This window comes from Cnephaeus nilssonii, assembly GCF_951640355.1.
Source record: "Cnephaeus nilssonii genome assembly, chromosome: 23".
NCBI classification, from domain to species: Eukaryota; Metazoa; Chordata; class Mammalia; order Chiroptera; family Vespertilionidae; genus Cnephaeus; species Cnephaeus nilssonii.
Window position 1 is genome coordinate 18,396,146 of NC_137094.1, and position 18,506 is coordinate 18,414,651.

Sequence of the window (18,506 nt, forward strand, 5' to 3'; positions counted from 1 at the left end):
ACCACGGAGCCACGCCGGCCGGGCATCATTTCCTTTCTCGTGTGGCTAAATCCTGATACTTGAACAAACCCCCTGAGGGAGGGGCAGTGTATCCATGTCTTGTGCAACCTGCGAGAAGCCCGCTCTGCTCGGCACAGGGAGGCATCTAGGACCTCAGGGAAGACATTCCTCCCTGCGCTATAAATAGATCTGCTTCCTGCAGGCCAGGAGGGAGTGTGGCCAGCCTGAGGGCACTGGGCCCCAGCTCTTGCTGGGAGCAGGGTCCCTCCTGTCCATCTCCAGTCCTAGTGGGGCCATCACCGGTGTGGCTCAGTGGATAGAGCGTCGGCCTGCGGACTGAAGGGTCCCAGGTTCGATTCCGGTCAAGGGCATGTACCTTGGTTGTGGGCACATCCCCAGTGGGGGGGCGTGCAGGAGGCAGCTGATGGATGTTTCTAACTCTCTATCCCTCTCCCTTCCTCTCTGTAAAAAATCAACAAAATATTTAGGGGAAAAAAGAAAGAAAGAAAAGAGTCCTAGTGGGGGAGCAGGTGGCTGAGTGCGGACTCGGTGGCTGCGCTGGCTCTGATCATGGTAAATGGTACCTGTTTCGATCTATTTTACCTTAAATATGTTTTTATTGACGCCAGAGAGACGGAGAGAGGGAGAGAGAGAAACATCCATGATGAGAGAGAATCATGGACGGGCTGCCTCCTGCACGCCCCCCACTGGGGATGGAGCCTGCAACCTCTGCACGTGCTCTGACCGGGAATCGAACCCTGACCTCCTGGTTCCTAGGTCGATGCTCAACCACTGAGCCACACCGGCCGGGCAAAGGTACCTGTTTTATAGGTAGGTTGTATTAAATAAGTGGGTACACATGGAGTGTATAGCTGCCAGGTGTTTGCTACTATTATCATGATACTTTTTAGTTGTTTTTGTTGTTATTATTTTATTATTATTATTATTATTATTAGTGCTTGGTACAGAGAGGCAACTGTGGTTATCATGAGAGGGAATGTAACAGAGTGGGAAGAGAATAGAGCCCGGCCGGAGTGGCTCAGAGGTTGAGCATTGACCTATGAACCAAGAGGTCGCAGGTTCAATTCCCGGTCAGGGCACAGGCCCGGGTTGCGGGCTCCATCCCCAGTGTGGGGCATGCAGGAGGCAGCCGGTCCATGACTCTCTCTCATCATGGATGTTTCTCTCTCTCTCTCCCTCTCCCTTCCTCTCTGAAATCAATAAAAATACTCCTTAAAAAAGGAAGAAAGAGAATGGAGTGTGAATGCAGCTAGGCCTGCGTCCGGAAGGCCTTACTTCTCCCACGTTCGGGTCTCCGGTCTGTGTTCTAATCTGTCCCAGGAAGCTCATCCTCATGCCTTTTCATGCAGGTGACAGTCCGTGAGAGACTCCTTGTGAAGCCCTCGAGAGGTCCTGGCGAACGGAGCCGATGCGACGACGGTTGTGTTTCCCACAACCTATTTAGTTACACGAAAATGGACCATTCTCTCTCCTTTTTTAAAAAATTTTTTATTGATTTTTTTACAGAGAGGAAGGGAGAGGAATAGAGAGTCAGAAACATCGATGAGAGAGAAACATCCATTAGCTGCCTCCTGCACACACCCCACTGGGGATGTGCCCGCAACCAAGGTACATGCCCTTGACCGGAATTGAACCTGGGACCTTTCAGTCCGCAGGCCGACGCTCTATCCACTGAGCCACACCGGTCGGGGCTGGACCGTTCAATCTTATTTGCCACCAAGACAGAAAGGAATCCTGCCCGTTACCGGTGGTGGGCCATCACCCGAAGAGAGACTCCGTTTTTCAGCCAAAGAGGGGAAACCAGTGTTTCTTAAATTAGATGAAAAACACTCATTTTGCGAAGCAGCGCGGGATCACGAAATAGCTCATCTCCGGGGAGGCGCTGTGGTTGGGGAGGTGGAGAGGGCGTGGCGGGCGGGCCGGGGCGTGTCAGGGTTTCAGCCTGAACCTTTAGATTCCAAGCCTGGGTGTGGGAGGGCGCATCCCTTTCATTCCCCTGGGCCAGTGGTCGGCAAACTCCTTAGTCCGCAGAGCCAAACATCAACAGCACCACGATTGACATTTCTTTGGAGAGCCAAAGTTTTTTAAACGTAAACTTCTTCTAACGCCACTTCTTCCACATAGACTCGCCCAGGCCGTGGTATTCTGTGGAAGAGCCACACTCCAGGGGCCAAAGAGCCGCAGGTGACTCGCGAGCCTCGGTTTGCCGACCACGGCCCTAACCCCCGAAGAGGCGGCTGCGAACCCCAGACTTGGCGGAGTTTCCGCTTTCTCCCCCGGTATCTGGCCACACCAGTCTCAGCGACACGCAACGACATTAAACCAGAGGGTCTAGGACCTACGTTCATCATGGGCATCCCCCCGGCTTCTCCCCTTTCCATTCCTAACGCGCCCCAGTGCCCGGGCGTCCTTGTCTCAGTCTCCCCGGGTTGGTTTGTTTGTTTGTTTCCTTTTTAACGGCAGCGGCCAAGATTTTTACTCCACTTCCTCCCAGGGACCCTGAGAAAATTTCTCCTCTCCTTTGTCTGGGGCCCGAGAGAATAAACAGAGTTTCTGGGACGATGCCAGGGGGTGGTGGGGGCGGGATAGGTCTACACGGGAAACAATCCGGGTCTTTCCTGCTTGGGAAGACTAGATTCCGAGACCACGGCCCTGGCAGGTTACACAGAAAACCCCCTGTGCCCACGCCCAGCCGCCTGTCTGCTGAGCTCTTTCTCTTAAAAAAAAAAATTATATATATATATATATATATATATATATATATATATATATATATATTGATTTCAGAGAGGAAGGGAGAGGGAGAGAGAGATAGACATATCAATGAAAAGAGAGCATCATGGATCAGCTGCCCCCTGCACGCCCCCTACTGGGGATCGAGCCTGCAACCCGGGCCTGTGCCCTGACCGGGACTCGAACCGTGGCCTCCCTGAGAACAGTGAACTAAAGCTGAGTTGAATCCAGCCCGGCAGGTGTGGCTCAGTGGTGGAGCGTCGACCTCTGAACCAGGAGGTTGAGGTTCGATTCCCCGTCAGGGCACACGCCTGGGTTGCAGGATCGATCCCAGGTGGGGGGCGTGCAGGAGGCAGCCGATCCATGATTCTCTCTCCTCATGGACTTTTCTCTCTCTCCTCCCTTCCTCTCTGAAATCAATAAAACTATATTGTCAAAAAAAAAAAAAAAGAAGAAGAAGAAAACTCCTTATCCTTAAAACAAATAAATAAACACATAGATAAAAATAAAGGCTGATAACCAGTGGTCACCGACAACAGGGGGGTGGGGGCATGCGTGGGGAGGGGTTTAGGATGGGAATGGGGGGATGAGGACAAATATGTGATACCTTAATCAATCAAGACATTTTTAAAAAATAAAAAGTAAGTATCTGTAGATAGATGAACATCTGAAAAACAAATAAAAATAAAATAAAATAAATAAAGGCTGAGTTGAATGCAGACAAAGCTAACCGCTGGGGGCTGACAGCTCTCCAAACTGCTTGTCACCAACCAGCGTTCCTTTCCCAAGAAAGCATCTGGGTCAGGTGACTCCTCTCGTCCCAAAGGCACCCCCTTTTTTTCCTTCTTCAAAAGCAAACTGCGATGGCACATCCACACAATGCTATCCCGCCGTAAAAAAGAAGGAATTCCTACCATTTGCAGCAACCTGGATGGAACTGGAGAGCATCATGCTCAGTGAAATAAGCCAGTCCGTGAAAGAAAAATACCACATGATCTCACTCATTTATGGATAATAAAGAACATGATAAACTGATGAACAAAAAGATAGATACAGAGGCAGTAAAGCACCAAACAGACTGTCCAATGACAGCAGGACGGTTAGGGAGAGGTGGGGGGAGATAAGAGATCAATCGAAGGACTTGTATGCATGCATATAAGCATAACCAAGGGACGCAAAACACGGGGGGTGAGGGCATGTATGGGAGTGGGGTGGAGGGGGCAATGGTAAGATGTGTACACATGTAATACCTTAATAAAAAAATGGAAAAAAAGCAAACGGCTTTGCGTATTGAGATCTTCCATCCACGATGCATTGGCGGTCGCGTGCGGTGTGGGGTAGGCCTCCCCACTGTCCTGCCACCACTTCCCAGGAATGTCCACGGGACCAGGCGGCCTGGGGTGCAGTCTTGGATCACAGTGTGGGAATGTGGGCCGTCTCCTCACTTAGGGGGGGGCTGTACGCAGCATTCGCTTTTAAGTTTATCCTCTGCTTATCAACACTCTCCCCCCCCCCTCCCTTTCTCCAGTCCAGACCTTGAACCACACGATAAATGAAGGCCTGATTTGTGGTCGTGCCCGGGTTCGAGGTGGGACACTCCCACCGTGGCTGGCTGGCTTCGAGCTGCCCGCGTGGTGCCGCCCGGCGCAGAGCCCAGAGGAGATAAGGGGATCCCCCAATGGGGTAGCGGTCCCCCCGTGGAGATAACGCGGGTATAAATAACCCGCAGGGGCACGGCTCGCCGTCACGCGTCCAGTGAGGGCCCCGTAAATTATAGCCGCGTAATTAGCGCGCGGTGAACGTGGGGCCTTTCGGACGTGTGCTTGTCGTGTGATTCATGGAGCTGTCAGAGCACATCATTTCGTGGTGAACAGTGTCTGTGTCTGAAAACCGGCCCCCGACATGGTTCTCCCAGATCAATGTAGATCAATCCCCAAAGAAAGCTGCAGACACCTTCAAGCGGTCTGAACCTGGCTGTGTCAACGTGTCAACCTGCAAATGCATTTAAAATCTGGCTGATAAAAAGAGTCCTAACCGGTGTGGCTCAGTGGATAGAGCGTCGGCCTGCGGACTGAAGGGTCCCAGGTTCGATTCCGGTCAAGGGCATGTACCTTGGTTGCGGGCACATCCCCAGTAGGGGGTGTGCAGGGGGTAGCTGATCGATGTTTCTCTCTCATTGGTGTTTCTGGCTCTCTATCCCTCTCCCTTCCTCTCTGTGTAAAATCAATAAAATATATTTAAAATAATAGGTTCCGTGGAGCCACTGGGGTGTGAGAAGCAAAACCTAGAGAGTGGGTTTTCCATCAGCTGCGTTTCGAGAGAGAAAACAGACAGGGACCAGGCATCTCAGCCTAAAAGAGAAGGAGGCGATCTTCCACCGACGGAGATGTATGGACATGACCTTGATTCTGATGCAAACAAACTGTGGAAATTATTTTGAAGACAGAATGGATGGTCAGGGGTATTAAGGGATGACTCGTCATTATTTAGGTGAGTTCCTATCATGGGGTTATTCGTCTTTTTTTTTTTTGCCTTTCAGACATCGGGGCTAAGAAAACGTGTGGAGGCGCGATGGGGCGCCTGGGACTGGGACTCCTTCCCGGGGATCTGGGGGCCGGCGGGGGGTGGGGGGGGGGTGGGAGCAGGGGGAGCAGGCAGAGGTCGAGAGGGAAGAAGGTGGCTGTGTCTCCTTTGATGGGCTTGGACTGTTATACAAACGTTTCTTTAGAGGAGAAGGGAGGAAGGAAAACAGGGGAGCAAACATGAAATATACCCCGACCGTATTTTAAACGCGAGGACCCCGCTGCCGTACCAGGGGAGCGATACCTTATCAGCAGCCAGACGAGCCGGGACTCCCCTGCTGCTGGGACGTGCCAGACACCCGTGAGTTACCCTCCCACCAGCCGCCAGCCCCCCCTCCGCAGAGAGCAGACAGACAGCGGGCCACACGCTCTAGTGTGAGCGCCAGGCGTTATGTTAACCCTTCCCGGCCAGTCCTCCAGCAGGGCCCTCCCCGCTCCCTGCTCCCCGGTCAGCTGCACTTCCGAGATGAGTTTATCCAGGCGGCATCGGAGGCCTCCAGTCCCGCCTCCCTTGTTCTCTCGGGACCTTCAGGTTCTTCCGTGTTCACAGAGTTCTCAGGCCACGTGCGTGTTGCTAAACAGTTTCTTTTTATTTTTTTAAAAAAATATATTTTATTGATTTTTTTTTTACAGAGAGGAAGGGAGAGGGATAGAGAGTTAGAAACATCGGTGAGAGAGAAACATCCATCAGCTGCCTCCTGCACACGCCCCCCCACCGGGGATGTGCCCGCAACCAAGGTACATGCCCTTGACCGGAATCGAACCTGGGACCCTTGAGTCCGCAGGCCGACGCTCTATCCACTGAGCCACACCGGCTAGGGCGATTGTACCCATTTCACAGAACTAACCAAGGCACAGGCCCTAGTCAGCAGGGGTTGGTGGTGGACTTGAAAGTCCATGGGGAGCCCTCCTCAAGGCCTGCCCCCTACTGCCCCCCAGAGGCAGGCTTGTGCAACTGTGAATGCCAACTGGTTCCTTGCAGAGACCCTGCGTGGCATTTCTCTCTGCCGCTTTGCTTCACTGTTTGATTTTTCTTTCAAATCTATTTTTATTGATTTCTGAGAGGAAGGGAGAGGGAGAGGGAGGTAGAAACATCCATGATGAGAGAGAGTCATGGATCGGCTGCCTCCTGCACACCCCACACTGGGGATCGAGCCCACAACCCGGGCCTGTGCCCTGACTGAGAATCGAACCATGACCTCCTGGCTCATAGGTCGCCGCTCAACCCCTGAGCCACGCCGGCCGGCCGGCCCTCCCGCTCTTCTCTCAATGAATTCTCCTGCCACCTGGTACATACGGGAGAACGGCAAATAGCAGAAAGTAGCCTTTAGTTCTGGGAACTCGAGAAAGATCGGAGAACTTGAACACAGACCCCCCACAGTGGCGAGGAGAAACGGCAGTGTCCGCGTCTCTCTCTCTCTCTTTTTTTTTTATAATATATTTTTATTGATTTTTTACAGAGAGGAATTGAGAGGGATAGAGAGTTAGAAACATCGATCAGCTGCCTCCTGCACACCTCCCACTGGGGATGTGCCCGCAACCAAGGTACATGCCCTTGACCGGAATCGAACCCGGGACCCTTCCGTCTGTAGGCCGACGCTCTATCCACTGAGCCACACCGGTTTCGGCAGTGTCCGTGTCTCTTGCTTATTACAGACCCCATGTCCAGCCAACGGTTGGGTCTTTACAGGAAATGGGGCTAAAAATGTTGAGAGGGCTGGGTGTGGGGGAGGGGGAGGCGGTGAGGGGCAAGCGCCCAGCAGTAAAGCACAGACACTAATGGGGAAGATGAACATGACCGTGGGCGAAACGCGTGAGCCTAAGACGCCCCTAGAACCCCTCACCTGCCCAGGGACTGAGTCTTGTAGGAGGAGAGTGACAAATGAGAAAACAGGCAAGATCATCTCTCAGTTAACCCAGCCGGTGAGGCTCAGGGCTTGAGCATCCACCAATGAACCAGGAGGTCACAATTCTATTCCCGGTCAGGGCACAGGCCCGGGTTGCGGGCTCGATCCCCAGTAGGGGGCGTGCAGGAGGCCGCCGGTCCATGATGCTCTCTCATCATTGATGTTTCTCTCTCTCCCTCCCCCTCTCCCTTGCTCTCTCTGAAATCAATACAAACCTTTACAATGAATGAACTAAAGTGAAACGGCAGACAGAGTATACTCTACAATCCAGGCGTCCTCAAACTACGGCCCGCGGGCCACGTGCGGGTGTTTTTGCCGTTTTGTTTTCTTACTTCAAAATAAGATGTGTGCAGTGTGCATAGGAATTTGTTCCTAGTTTTTTTTTTAAACTATAGCCCGGCCCTCCAGCGGTCTGAGGGACAGTGAGCTGGCCCCTGTTTAAAAAGTTTGAGGACCGCTGGCTTACATGCTCCTCCTATCATGGACCTTAGGCTGGTGGCTGGGCGATCCCCGGGATTTGAAAGGTGCCCGGCGTTGCATCTGTGGCAAAGCTCTCGGGCGGGCGGGGCGCGCTGTGCTGCTCGCCGAGGCGGATCCCCGGGAGGATGTGAACATGTATCACACTCGGCAGACCAGGCAGACGTGTCGATGTCATGGGTATTTGACCTGAAGCTCAGTGCGCCTTTCATTGCAGTCACGGAACAGCGGCCATGCCTTCCTCCCTCGGGCAGTGAGAGCGCAGAGAACAACCCTATGATTCGGGGGTTGTATGTATGTACGGCCTAACCATGATCTCCTGACAGCTGTGTCAGTGTGCGGGGGACCCCACAGCCCTGTGGCTGCCCACCTCATTTTGAAAACATGATACTGCCCTACCTGCTTTGGCTCAGAGGATAGAGCGTCCACCTGCAGACCGAGGGGTCCCGGGTTCGATTCAGGTCAAGGGCATGTACCTGGGTTGCAGGCTCCTCCCTGGCCCCGGCCCTGGTCGGGGCTCCTGCAGGAGGCAACCAGTCGATGTGTTTCTCTCACATCCATACTTCTCTCTGTCTCTCCCTCTCTCTTCTACTTCCCCTAAAAAAATCAATGGAGCCCTGGCTGGTTTGGCTCAGTGGATAGAGCATCGGCCTGCAGACAGAAGGGTCCCAAGTTCGATTCCGGACAAGGGCACAGGCCCAGGTTGCAGGTTCGATCCCCAGGAGGGGGCGTGCAGGAGGCAGCCGGTCCATGGTTCTCTCTCATCATGGATGCTTCTCTCTCTCTCTCCCTCTCCCTTCCTCTCTGAAATCAATTAAAATATATATAATCTAAAAATCAATAAAAATCAATCAATCAATAAATATCAATGGAAAAATATCAAGTGAGGATTTAAAATATATATATATATATATACGTATATAAAAATAAAAACATAATGCTAATCCGTCTATTGCAATAAGGTCTATGGTTGAGAGGGCGCAAGAGGATGTGGACGGGCTAGATAACTTCCTGTGTGTAGCCCAGGGGTCCTCAAACTTTTTAAACAGGGGGCCAGTTCACTGTCCCTCAGACCGTGGGAGGGCCGGACTATAGTTTAAAAAAAACCTAGGAACAAATTCCTATGCACACTGCACATATCTTATTTTGAAGTAAAAAAACAAAACGGCAAAAACACCTGCATGTGGCCCGCGGGCCGTAGTGTGAGGACGCCTGGTGTAGCCCATCCACACTCGCCCGGGAGAGGCAGGAGGAGAGGAACAGATGGGAGCCACTGCCTAGCTCTCCGGGCTGCAGCAAGGATGACCGGGCCAGCAGGGGAGGGCAGTTGGGGGGGACCAGGCCTGCAGGGGAGGGCAGGTGAGGGGGACCAGGCCTGCAGGGGAGGGCAGTTGGGGGGCCCAGGCCTGCAGGGGAGGGCAGTTGGGAGGGACCAGGCCTGCAGGGGAGGGCAGTTGGGGGGGACCAGGCCTGCAGGGGAGGGCAGTTGGGAGGGACCAGGCCTGCAAGGGAGGGCAGTTGGGAGGGACCAGGCCTGCAGGGGAGGGCAGTTGGGGGCGACCAGGCCAGCAGGGGAGGGCAGTTAGGGGTGACAAGGCCCTGCAGGGGATGGCAGTTGGGGGGACCAGGCCTGCAGGGGAGGGCAGGTGGGGGTGACCAGGCCAGCAGGGGAGGGCAGTTGGGAGGGACAAGGCTGGTGGAGGCAGCAGGGATTTGCTGATCTTGCCTGTGGGCCTGGTTATACTCCCCGCCAGGGTTTTCTAAGACCAGCTCCATGAAACCTGGTGTGCTCCTGGATGTCCGATGACAGGAGACCAAGATTCCCTACGGGCAGCCTCGGGGGCGTGTTAACGTTTGCTCTCCGTCACAGGAATTGAGAGTGAGCGTGCACTCACTCTACGTGGAGCCTGACAGGTCCTAACACACCATCCGGCCATCCTGAAAGCATCAAGTACGGATCGGGGGCCGCAGGAACTGTGCCGAGCAGGCAGCGGACGGCCGAGCGTCTGTCTGGGCGTGGCTGGCAGCCTCCAGCAGGGATGTGTCCACGGACAGGACAGTCCACTCGTGAGTGGTTAGAAGATAACCCTTAAAGCCAGTTAAAAAGAGGGGCACTTCAGGGGTGCGGGCCGGGTAATTTGATAAAGTTGATCAGTAAAAGGGCCTAATGTGATGTCATAAATACTATTTCTTTCTTTTTTTAAATATATTTTATTGATTTTTTACAGAGAGGAAGAGAGAGGGATAGAGAGTTAGAAACATCGATGAGAGAGAAACATCGATCAGCTGCCTCCTGCACACCCCCCACTGGGGACGTGCCCGCAACAAAGGTATATGCCCTTGACCGGACTCGAACCTGGGACCCTTCAGTCCGCAGGCCGACGCTCTATCCACTGAGCTAAACCTGTTTTGGCCATAAATACTATTTCATAGGACTTCAGCGTTGGTATAGGTATCACCTAGGTTTGTTTTTTTTTTTTTTTTGAAGTATTCATTTGCAACAATTAATATATAGTCAATACTGTCAAATCTGCATCGTGAGAGACAGATGGTTCAATTTCAATTTCCATATGGGACGTAGTGTTCATATGCATTTGAGAATGAAGACCACTGACTTGCTTGCCTTATTCAAAAATTCAGTTATTTATTAAAGATGGGCTGTGGAGATACATCAATGAACATGCCATGTTCCCCACTGTCTTAACCATCTATTTGCAGGGAAAACACTGCAAAAAAAAAAATTATTACCAAGAAAAAGCTAAAATGGAGCAAATACTTATAAAGGAAGGACCTCCGTGGAAATGCCCGAAATGAGTTAAATACCAAAGGACCGGGCGGGCTGGAGGCTGTCGCCTCTGCAGTCACCCTTGGGCCCCGGCGTCCAGGGCTTTGTGGGCGGACCGGGGCCAGGCCCTGATTGGCTGACGCGCAACCTGCGCTCACAGCGATTGGCCCAGGAGCGGACAGGGCGGAGAGGGGGCTGTTAGGGCTTCTGGGGGCAAAACGCAGGCTTCTTCACGTCCAGGGGCCTCGAAACCAGGCTGTGGTTTGGGCCGGACGCGGAGGAGGCGTCCTCAAACTACGGCCCGCGGGCCACGTGCGGGTGTTTTTGCCGTTGTGTTTTTTTACTTCAAAATGAGATATGTGCAGTGTGCATAGGAATTTGTTCATAGTTTTTTTTTAAACTATAGTCCGGCCCTCCCACGGTCTGAGGGACAGTGAACTGGGCCCCGGTTTAAAAAGTTTGAGGACCCCTGCAGGGGGTTGGTGGGTCTCCCCACCGCCGAGGGCTTGGCTAGCTGGTGGGCGTGGCCATCTCAGCGGTGGGCGGGCGCTCAGGAGGGGTGGGGGCGTGGCTATCTCGGCGGTGGGCGTGGCGGGCGCTCAGGAGGGGTGGGGGCGTGGCTAGCTCAGCGGTGGGCGGGGCGGGCGCTCAGGAGGGGTGGGGGCGTGGCTAGCTCGGCGGTGGGCGGGGCGGGCGCTCAGGAGGTGGGGGCGTGGCTAGCTCGGCGGTGGGCGGGGCGGGCGCTCAGGAGGGGGCGGGGCAAGCCCTGCAGGGCAGGCCGGCTCGGCCCGCGGCGGCCATGGCGACCAGGCGGGTTCCAGCGCTGGTGACCGCAACCTTCGGGGGACGACCTCCCGCCGCCCGGCCGGCACGGCCCCTCTGGGTCTCGACGGGGCTCCGCCAGCCCCTCGGGGTCCCCCTGTGCTCCGCTTCGGAGGGAGAGCGCGGCGATGTGGGGCCCCGCGCGCAAGACAGCCCGGCGGGGGCGGAGAGGCGCCCGGAGACCGCAGCGTTAACGGCGGCCGAGCGACGGATCGCGGACCTGCACGCGGCCGCCTGCGCGGTGAGGCCCCGCCCCCTGCGCCGCCCCGCGGCCCGTGCGCCTGCGCGGTGAGGCCCCTTCGCCCGCCCCCTGCCCCACCCTGGGTCCCCGGGAGTCGGTGCGCCTGCGCGGTGAGGCCCCTCCGGCCTGGTCCTGGCGCCCGTGCGCCTGCGCGTCCCAGGCGGAGGGAGAGGTCGGGGGACCAGAGCCCGCGGACTCCGGCCTCTGACTGCGCGCAGCTTCCCGCCCGCCCCGGCCAGTCAATACCCGGTTACCGGTCACCAGTTACCCGGTTAGCGGTTACCTGCTTACCGGTTACCAGTTACCCGGTTAGCGGTTACCAGTTACCCGGTTACCAGTTACCTGCTTACCGGTTACCGGTTACCCGGTTAGCGGTTACCAGTTACCCGGTTACCGGTCACCAGTTACCCGGTTACCAGTTACCTGCTTACCGGTTACCAGTTACCCGGTTAGCGGTTACCAGTTACCGGTTACCTGCTTACCAGTTACCAGGTTAGCGGTTACCAGTTACCTGCTTACCAGTTGCCCGGTTAGTAGTTACCCAGTTAGCGGTTACCAGTTACCTGGTTAACGGTTACCTGGTTAGCGGTTACCCGGTTACGGGTTAGGGCTGGGGCTAGGGTTAGGTTAGGGCAGTGGTCGGCAAATATCAACAGGACAGCGATGGAAATTTCTTTGGAGAGCCACATTTTTTAAACGTAAACTTCTAACGCCACTTCTTCCACATAGACTCGCCCAGGCCGTGGTATTCTGTGGAAGAGCCACACTCAAGGGGCCAAAGAGCCGCAGGTGGCTCGCGAGCCGCCGTTTGCCGACCACGGGGTTAGGGTTAGAGTTAGGGTTTAGGGTTAGGGTTTAGGGTTAGGTCAGGGTCAGGGTCAGGGTCAGGGGCCTGAGAGTTAACGTCTGTCTGTCTGTCCTGAGAATGAGTGCGACTCTTTCTGATCAGTGCATGAGCTAAACATCATCACTCCTCTGTGTGTGTGTGTGTGTGTGTGTGTCTGTGTGTGTGTGTGTGTGTCTGTATGTGTGTGTGTGTGTCTGTCTTTCTGTGTATCTGTTTCCGAGTATTTTGTGTGTGTCTTTTTGCGTCTGTGTATTATGTGTCTTTCTGTGGTGTATGTGTCTGTGTATGTATGTGTGTGTGTGTGTCTGAGTATGTGAATATATGTGTGTGTGATTGTGTATGTGTCTGAGTATGTGTGTGTATGTGCGTGTGTGTCTGAGTGTGTGTCTGTGAATATGTGTGTGTCTGAGTGTGTGTCTGTGTACGTGAGTGTGTGTGTGTGTGTGTGTGTGTGTCAGAGTATGTGTCTGTGAATATGTGTGTGTCTGAGTGTGTGTGTATATGTCTGTGTATGTGAGTGTGTGTGTGTGTGTGTCAGAGTATGTGTCTGTGAATATGTGTGTGTCTGAGTATGTGTGTATATGTCTGTGTATGTGAGTGTGTGTGTGTGTGTGTGTGTGTGTGTGTCAGAGTATGTGTCTGTGAATATGTGTGTGTCTGAGTATGTGTGTATATGTCTGTGTATGTGAGTGTGTGTGTGTGTGTGTTGGGGGAGGGGGGTGAAGGAGTTGATGGAGGGGGTAGCGGACCCGGGAAGGCACAGGAACAGTGTCGTGCGTTTATCTGCGTGACCAGTTAAACACCCTACCCAGCAAAGCTTTAATAACGAATAATAAAGCACGAACTTACTTTGATTTTCAGTTCAGCCGCCACCCTCCCCTCCACTCTTCACAGAGCACCGTTCCAAGGGCGCTCTCAGTGGGCACTTACCTTCTTCCCGGACAACCCTGAGCTTAGTTCTCCTGTTTGGGGGATCTGACCACCGTGAGCTTAGTTCTCCTGTTTGGGGGATCTGACCATTGCTTGTTGGCACCAGCGTCCACACTCGACCTCTCCCTCCATCACGCCTTCTGCCACCTCAGGCGACGAGAGTGAGTGGCCAGAGTCGGGGGTGGTGACAGCGCCTTTAGAAAGAGCGGGAGAGAGCCCCTCTGCGGCCCCGGTTCTCAGCCCGTGGGCCCCGACCCCTCTGGGGGCCGAACGACCCTTTCCCAGGGGTCGCCTAAGACCATCGGGAAACACAGGTATTTACATGACGATTCATAGCAGCAGCACAACTATGAAGTAGCAACGGAAATAATGTTATGGCCGGGGGTCACCACCACACGAGGCGCTGCATTAAAGGGCCGCGGCCTTAGGAAGGTGGGGACCACTGCTCTACAGGGTCTCAGGCTGAAGAACACCGTCGGCATGGCCAGGCTCCGGGGAGCAGGGCGAACTGGTGACTGCCTCCACACCACGTACCCGGACAGTTTGGAAAACAAGTTGGAGTGTAGGTAGAGCGTGCTTCCTGAACATCCGAGGGGCCGTCATAAAGCTGGCTTTTTGCCCCTGGCCGGTGCGGCTCAGTGGATAGAGCCTCAGTCTGTGGACTGAAGGGTCCCGGGTTCGACTCTGGTCAAGGGCATGTAGTTCGGTTACAGGCTGGATCCGTGGCCCTGGTCGGGGGCCCATGTGGGAGGCAACCCATCGCTGTGTCTCTCTCGCATCGATGTTTCTCTCTCTGTGTCTCTTCCCCTCCCTCCTCCCTCTCTCTCTAAAAATCCATGGGGGAAAAAAATATCCTCGGGTGAGGAGGAACAGAAAAATAAAATAAAAATCAAAGTTGCTTTTGATCAAACTCGTGAAAGCAGTGAGTGTTAATGTGGTCAAACAATACCAGGTTTCTGTGTGCGTGGAGGGCGGGGGTTGTGTAAAAACAGAACTAATAACCCTCTGAAAAGAAAACAGTGTACAATACTCAGTGCGGTCCCACATCACGGGGCGGCGAAAAGTGTGCAATAACGGCGAAGGCGGTGCTTTCCTAGGCTCGTGGTTTCGATTAACGCCGTTCCTGTCCGATTAAATCACCGTCAGCATATTTCCAGTCCTGAGCTCCCAGTGCGACTTCTGAGGGCAAGTTCGTTTGCAGCCTCTTAAGCCCTTCGAGTCTCTGAAGTCACCTGTGATTAAACCTGTTCCTGGGGCCGAGGGAAGCATACCTGAGCGTGGCTGCGCGGGCCGCGGGCACAGAGGGCTTCTTGTTTTCCCATCAACGTCTCGTCCCCCCCCGCCCCCCCCCCGCCCCCCCCCCCCCCGGCTGTGTATTTCCTCCCGCTGCCGCAGAAAGTCGGCTCCTGCATCACGTTGGAATGTGTTCGCTCTTTGATTGCGAGGAGCCCTGAAATTGCTTGGGAGAGGTTCATGTTGGGGTTTTTGTTTTGTTTTTTTTCTTTTAATATATTTTTTGTGGATTTCAGAGAGGAAAGGAGAGGAAGAGAGAGACAGAAACATCAACGATGAGAGGGAACCATTGACGGGCTGCCTCCTGCACGTTGGACCAAGTCCGCAACCTAGGTATGCGGCCTCGACCGGAATCGAACCTGGGACCCTCCAGTCCACAGGCCGACGCTCCATCCACTGAGCCACACCAGCCAGGGCTTTGTTTTCTTTTCTTTCTTTTTTTTTTTAAATATATTTTATTGATTTTTTACAGAGAGGAAGGGAGAGGGATAGAGAGTTAGAAACATCGATGAGGGAGAATCACCGATCAGCTGCCTCCTGCACACCTTCTACTGGGGATGTGCCCGCAACCAAGGTACATGCCCTTGACCAGAATCGAACCTGGGACCCTTCAGTCCGCAGGCCAACGCTCTATCCACTGAGCCACACCGGTGAGGGCTTTTTTCTTTCTTTAATATATATTTTTATTGATTAGAGGAAGGGAGAGGGAGAGAGAGAGAGAGAGAAACATCCATGAGGAGAGAGAATCATGGATCGGCTGCCCCCTGCACGCCCCACACTGGGGATGGAGCCTGCAACCTAGGCACATGCCCTGACCGGCAGTCGAACCCTGACCTCCTGGTTCCTAGGTCGATGCTCCACCCCTGAGCCACGCCGGCCGGGCCATGTTGTTTGAAGAGAACTGGGCAGTTACTTTGTTAGTAGAACTTGGGGAGAGGAGAGAAGGCGGATGTGGAGACTGATGGATCGTTCTATTTCGCGACCGCAGGCCCAGCAGCTGACCTACGCGGACCCGGCCACGGGCTACGTGGTGCTCACGCGGCTCGCCCACCTGCAGAGGGGCCGGTGCTGCGGGTCGGCCTGCAGACACGTGAGTGGCAAATCCCCGGGACTTCATAAACGCCCGTTATTTGAACAACAAGTCAAATAAAAGCGCCGGTAGACCTGGAGTGCGCCTTTCACGAGCTCCCCCGGCCGGACAATGAGGCCTCAGCACCGGCCGGGGCCTTTAAACTTAATGGCGTTGGGTGACGTTGCACCGCGGCCGTGGGGCGCTGGCGAGGCCGGGATGGGGCGTCCGTGGGAGCTCTTTATTCTCAGGAAACCTTTCACGAGGTTTTAAACGAGCCGCGCTCACGGGGGAAGTTCAAAGGGGCAGGAAAGGAGCTGGAATAGTGCAAGCCGGAGCCCAGAAAACCTTTCCTTTCATTACGGGCTGTGAGCTGAACACACAGAAGCTTGCCCAGCGCTGAGCTGGGGGGGGGGGGGGGGGGGGGGGGATCCCTTCAATGATAATGATTTTCTCTCTTTATTCCCTTTCTCCCTTCCTCCCCTCCTTCCTTTTCCCTCCTCCTCCTCCTCCTCCTCCTCCTCCTCCTCCTCCTCCTCCTCCTCTTCTCTTTCTCATTCTTTCCGCGTCACTTTTCTGCTCTGTCTTGAACCATGAAACTACCCCAAACCATACATTTCCTAAAATGTCTACGTCGGTGACTATACATCTCTATGCGCACTGATTGAGATGAACGAACTCCTCCTTCCCCATTTTGAGCAAAAAAAAAAAAAAAAAAGAAACGGGGATGGATTCTCCACTGTAACTTGGCAAAAGCACCCTCGCCGGGTACATTGCTACCGAGATGAGATTGTGGGCCTGTGAATGCAGACCGCTCTGACTTCTGATTTAGAGCGTTATTCCCTCTAACTGACCCACTTTCTAACGAAGGAGGAGACGCTGGGTCCGCGTGCTAACTGCGGCCGGCGTTGGCAAGATAGGCCTTCGCTTTTTTTATGCGTGTTCCCACCTGCGCATGGTCTGTTCCGAATGAAGTGCAGAGGAACTGCATACCCTGGGACGGGGGCTTTTTCTACCGGTGAGCGTCTGGCTGTGAAACCTTACGGCCGGAAGGATGCCCGTAGGAAGTGACGCTCGGACCCTGATTGGGATGATTCCTCCTGATTCTCCTCTTGCTCTGCAGGACCCGGAAGGTCAAGTGACCTCGGTCACGTGGTCCGCAGCCTCCTTTGTTCACCGCCAGCGAGCGAGCAGCGTTTACTCTTTAAGGAAGTCATTAACAACTTGTCTCATTCCTCCCGCAGTGCCCCTACGGTCAAGTCAATGTGCAAGATCCAGCTAAAAAGAAGAAATTCAACTCCTGTTTCTATGTCTGACAACAGTGTCGTCTCTGATCGCCACTTCGTTCAACCTTATTTGAAAAACACACACATCGCAATTCAGAATTGCTCTCGGCTCTGAGTGCTTGAGCGCTGATTTAATCGTAGGTGTGTGTGTGTGTATATGTATATGTATATGTATATGTATATGTATATGTATTAAAAGAACATCAATAAAATGAAAAAAAGCGAGCGAATGTTGGTGCTTCCAAAGTGGCCGTGGATTTGCTGCTGCCCCTCGTTCTCAGACGCACATGCTGAAGCCAGAAAATAACGCTGTTCCCTTAAATGCAGAGGCGCGATCGGGTGGCATCAGAACCTCCCGGATTTTCCCGGAGCCTCCGTGCTCCCCACGGGTTTCTCCTCTCCTTGGGGGTCAGCGACCCAGTGGGGGTGGCTGGCGAGCGGGAGGCCTTGAGGACACCCGTCACTGTGTTTACATCTCGAGCTCCGAGCTCCCTCCGGGGAGGCGGCTGGGAAGCTGCACCCGCCGCCCCGCCCGGAGGGGCCAAGGCGGGCCCTGCCGCCAGAGGAAGCTCTCATCCTCCATCTGTTCTCTCCGCGGAGACGGTAAATCACTGAGCCTGCGGCTCAGGCCGCTCAGCCGCCTTGATTAAAGCGCCCTTCCTGCTCTGCCGGGGGTTCTGCATCTCCCAGGGGCTGGGGGGGCCCCCGGGCACCGTCTCCCGCCTGGGCCGGAGCTCAGGGGACCCTTCCGCTCACACCCTGCTCCCCGCTGAGCACCTGCCCCCCGGGAGCAGCTCTCCCCCCTGGAGGCCTGGCTCTCCCCAGAACGGACCCTCAGCCGGGTCTCCCAGCAGGATCCGGAAGGTTCTCCAGCACCCACGGCCCGCCTCGGTCTCTGCCTGTGGCCCCACTAAGCTCTGCCTGCGGCCCCACTAAGCGTTCTGCAGACCCGAAGGAACCGAGGCCTGCGCCTTCAGCTCCAGAAGAAAGGCCTTCCGCGCGGTTCATTGGGCGCCCAGGAGCCCCCGGAGGCTCCCATGTCCCGCCGACGGTGACCTGTGACTCACGCCGTGTCACATAAGAAGTGTCTTCCCAAGCTTGGCGTCCCGGGTGCCCCCGTGTCTGCTGGTGCCCCGTGGGGGCTCTGTGGCCAGACGCCCCCTGTCCTGTCCGGGAATTGTGTCGGGGACAACGGGAGAAGGGGGCCAGCAGCGTGACCGATCGCTGGGGGAGGCGGGTGTCTTTCCAGAAAGATCTGAGGGCCCGTCTCCTTCCCATTCCTGGGCCACGGAGCAGCCACGCGGAGCGAGAGTGGACGGGGCTTCTGTCCTCGGTCCCCAGAGGGAGAAGAGAGAGGACACGGGGAGGGAGGGACGTTCCTTTGGACAAGGAGCCGGGCCTCAGCGTTTTGAGGAAGCCCCTTGGCCGATGGACATGACTTAGGGGACCTCCCTCCTGAGAGCTTCTTCCCAGATCACTTCCTGGGGGGGGGTAGGGGGGTCGCCCAGGAAGC

General features: G+C 54.9%; 1 protein-coding gene across 1 annotated transcript; it reads left to right on the forward strand.

Annotated features, from left to right (window-relative positions):
• Nucleotides 1-11,273: 11,273 nt before the first annotated feature.
• On the forward strand, nucleotides 11,274-17,199 carry LOC307094516 (uncharacterized protein C1orf53). The gene is made up of 3 exons (XM_079763416.1): nucleotides 11,274-11,568; nucleotides 15,627-15,728; nucleotides 16,952-17,199. Exons 1-3 carry the CDS (start codon nucleotides 11,305-11,307, stop codon nucleotides 17,021-17,023), a joined length of 438 nt encoding a protein of 145 aa, XP_079619542.1. The 5' UTR covers nucleotides 11,274-11,304; the 3' UTR covers nucleotides 17,024-17,199.
• Nucleotides 17,200-18,506: the final 1,307 nt, after the last annotated feature.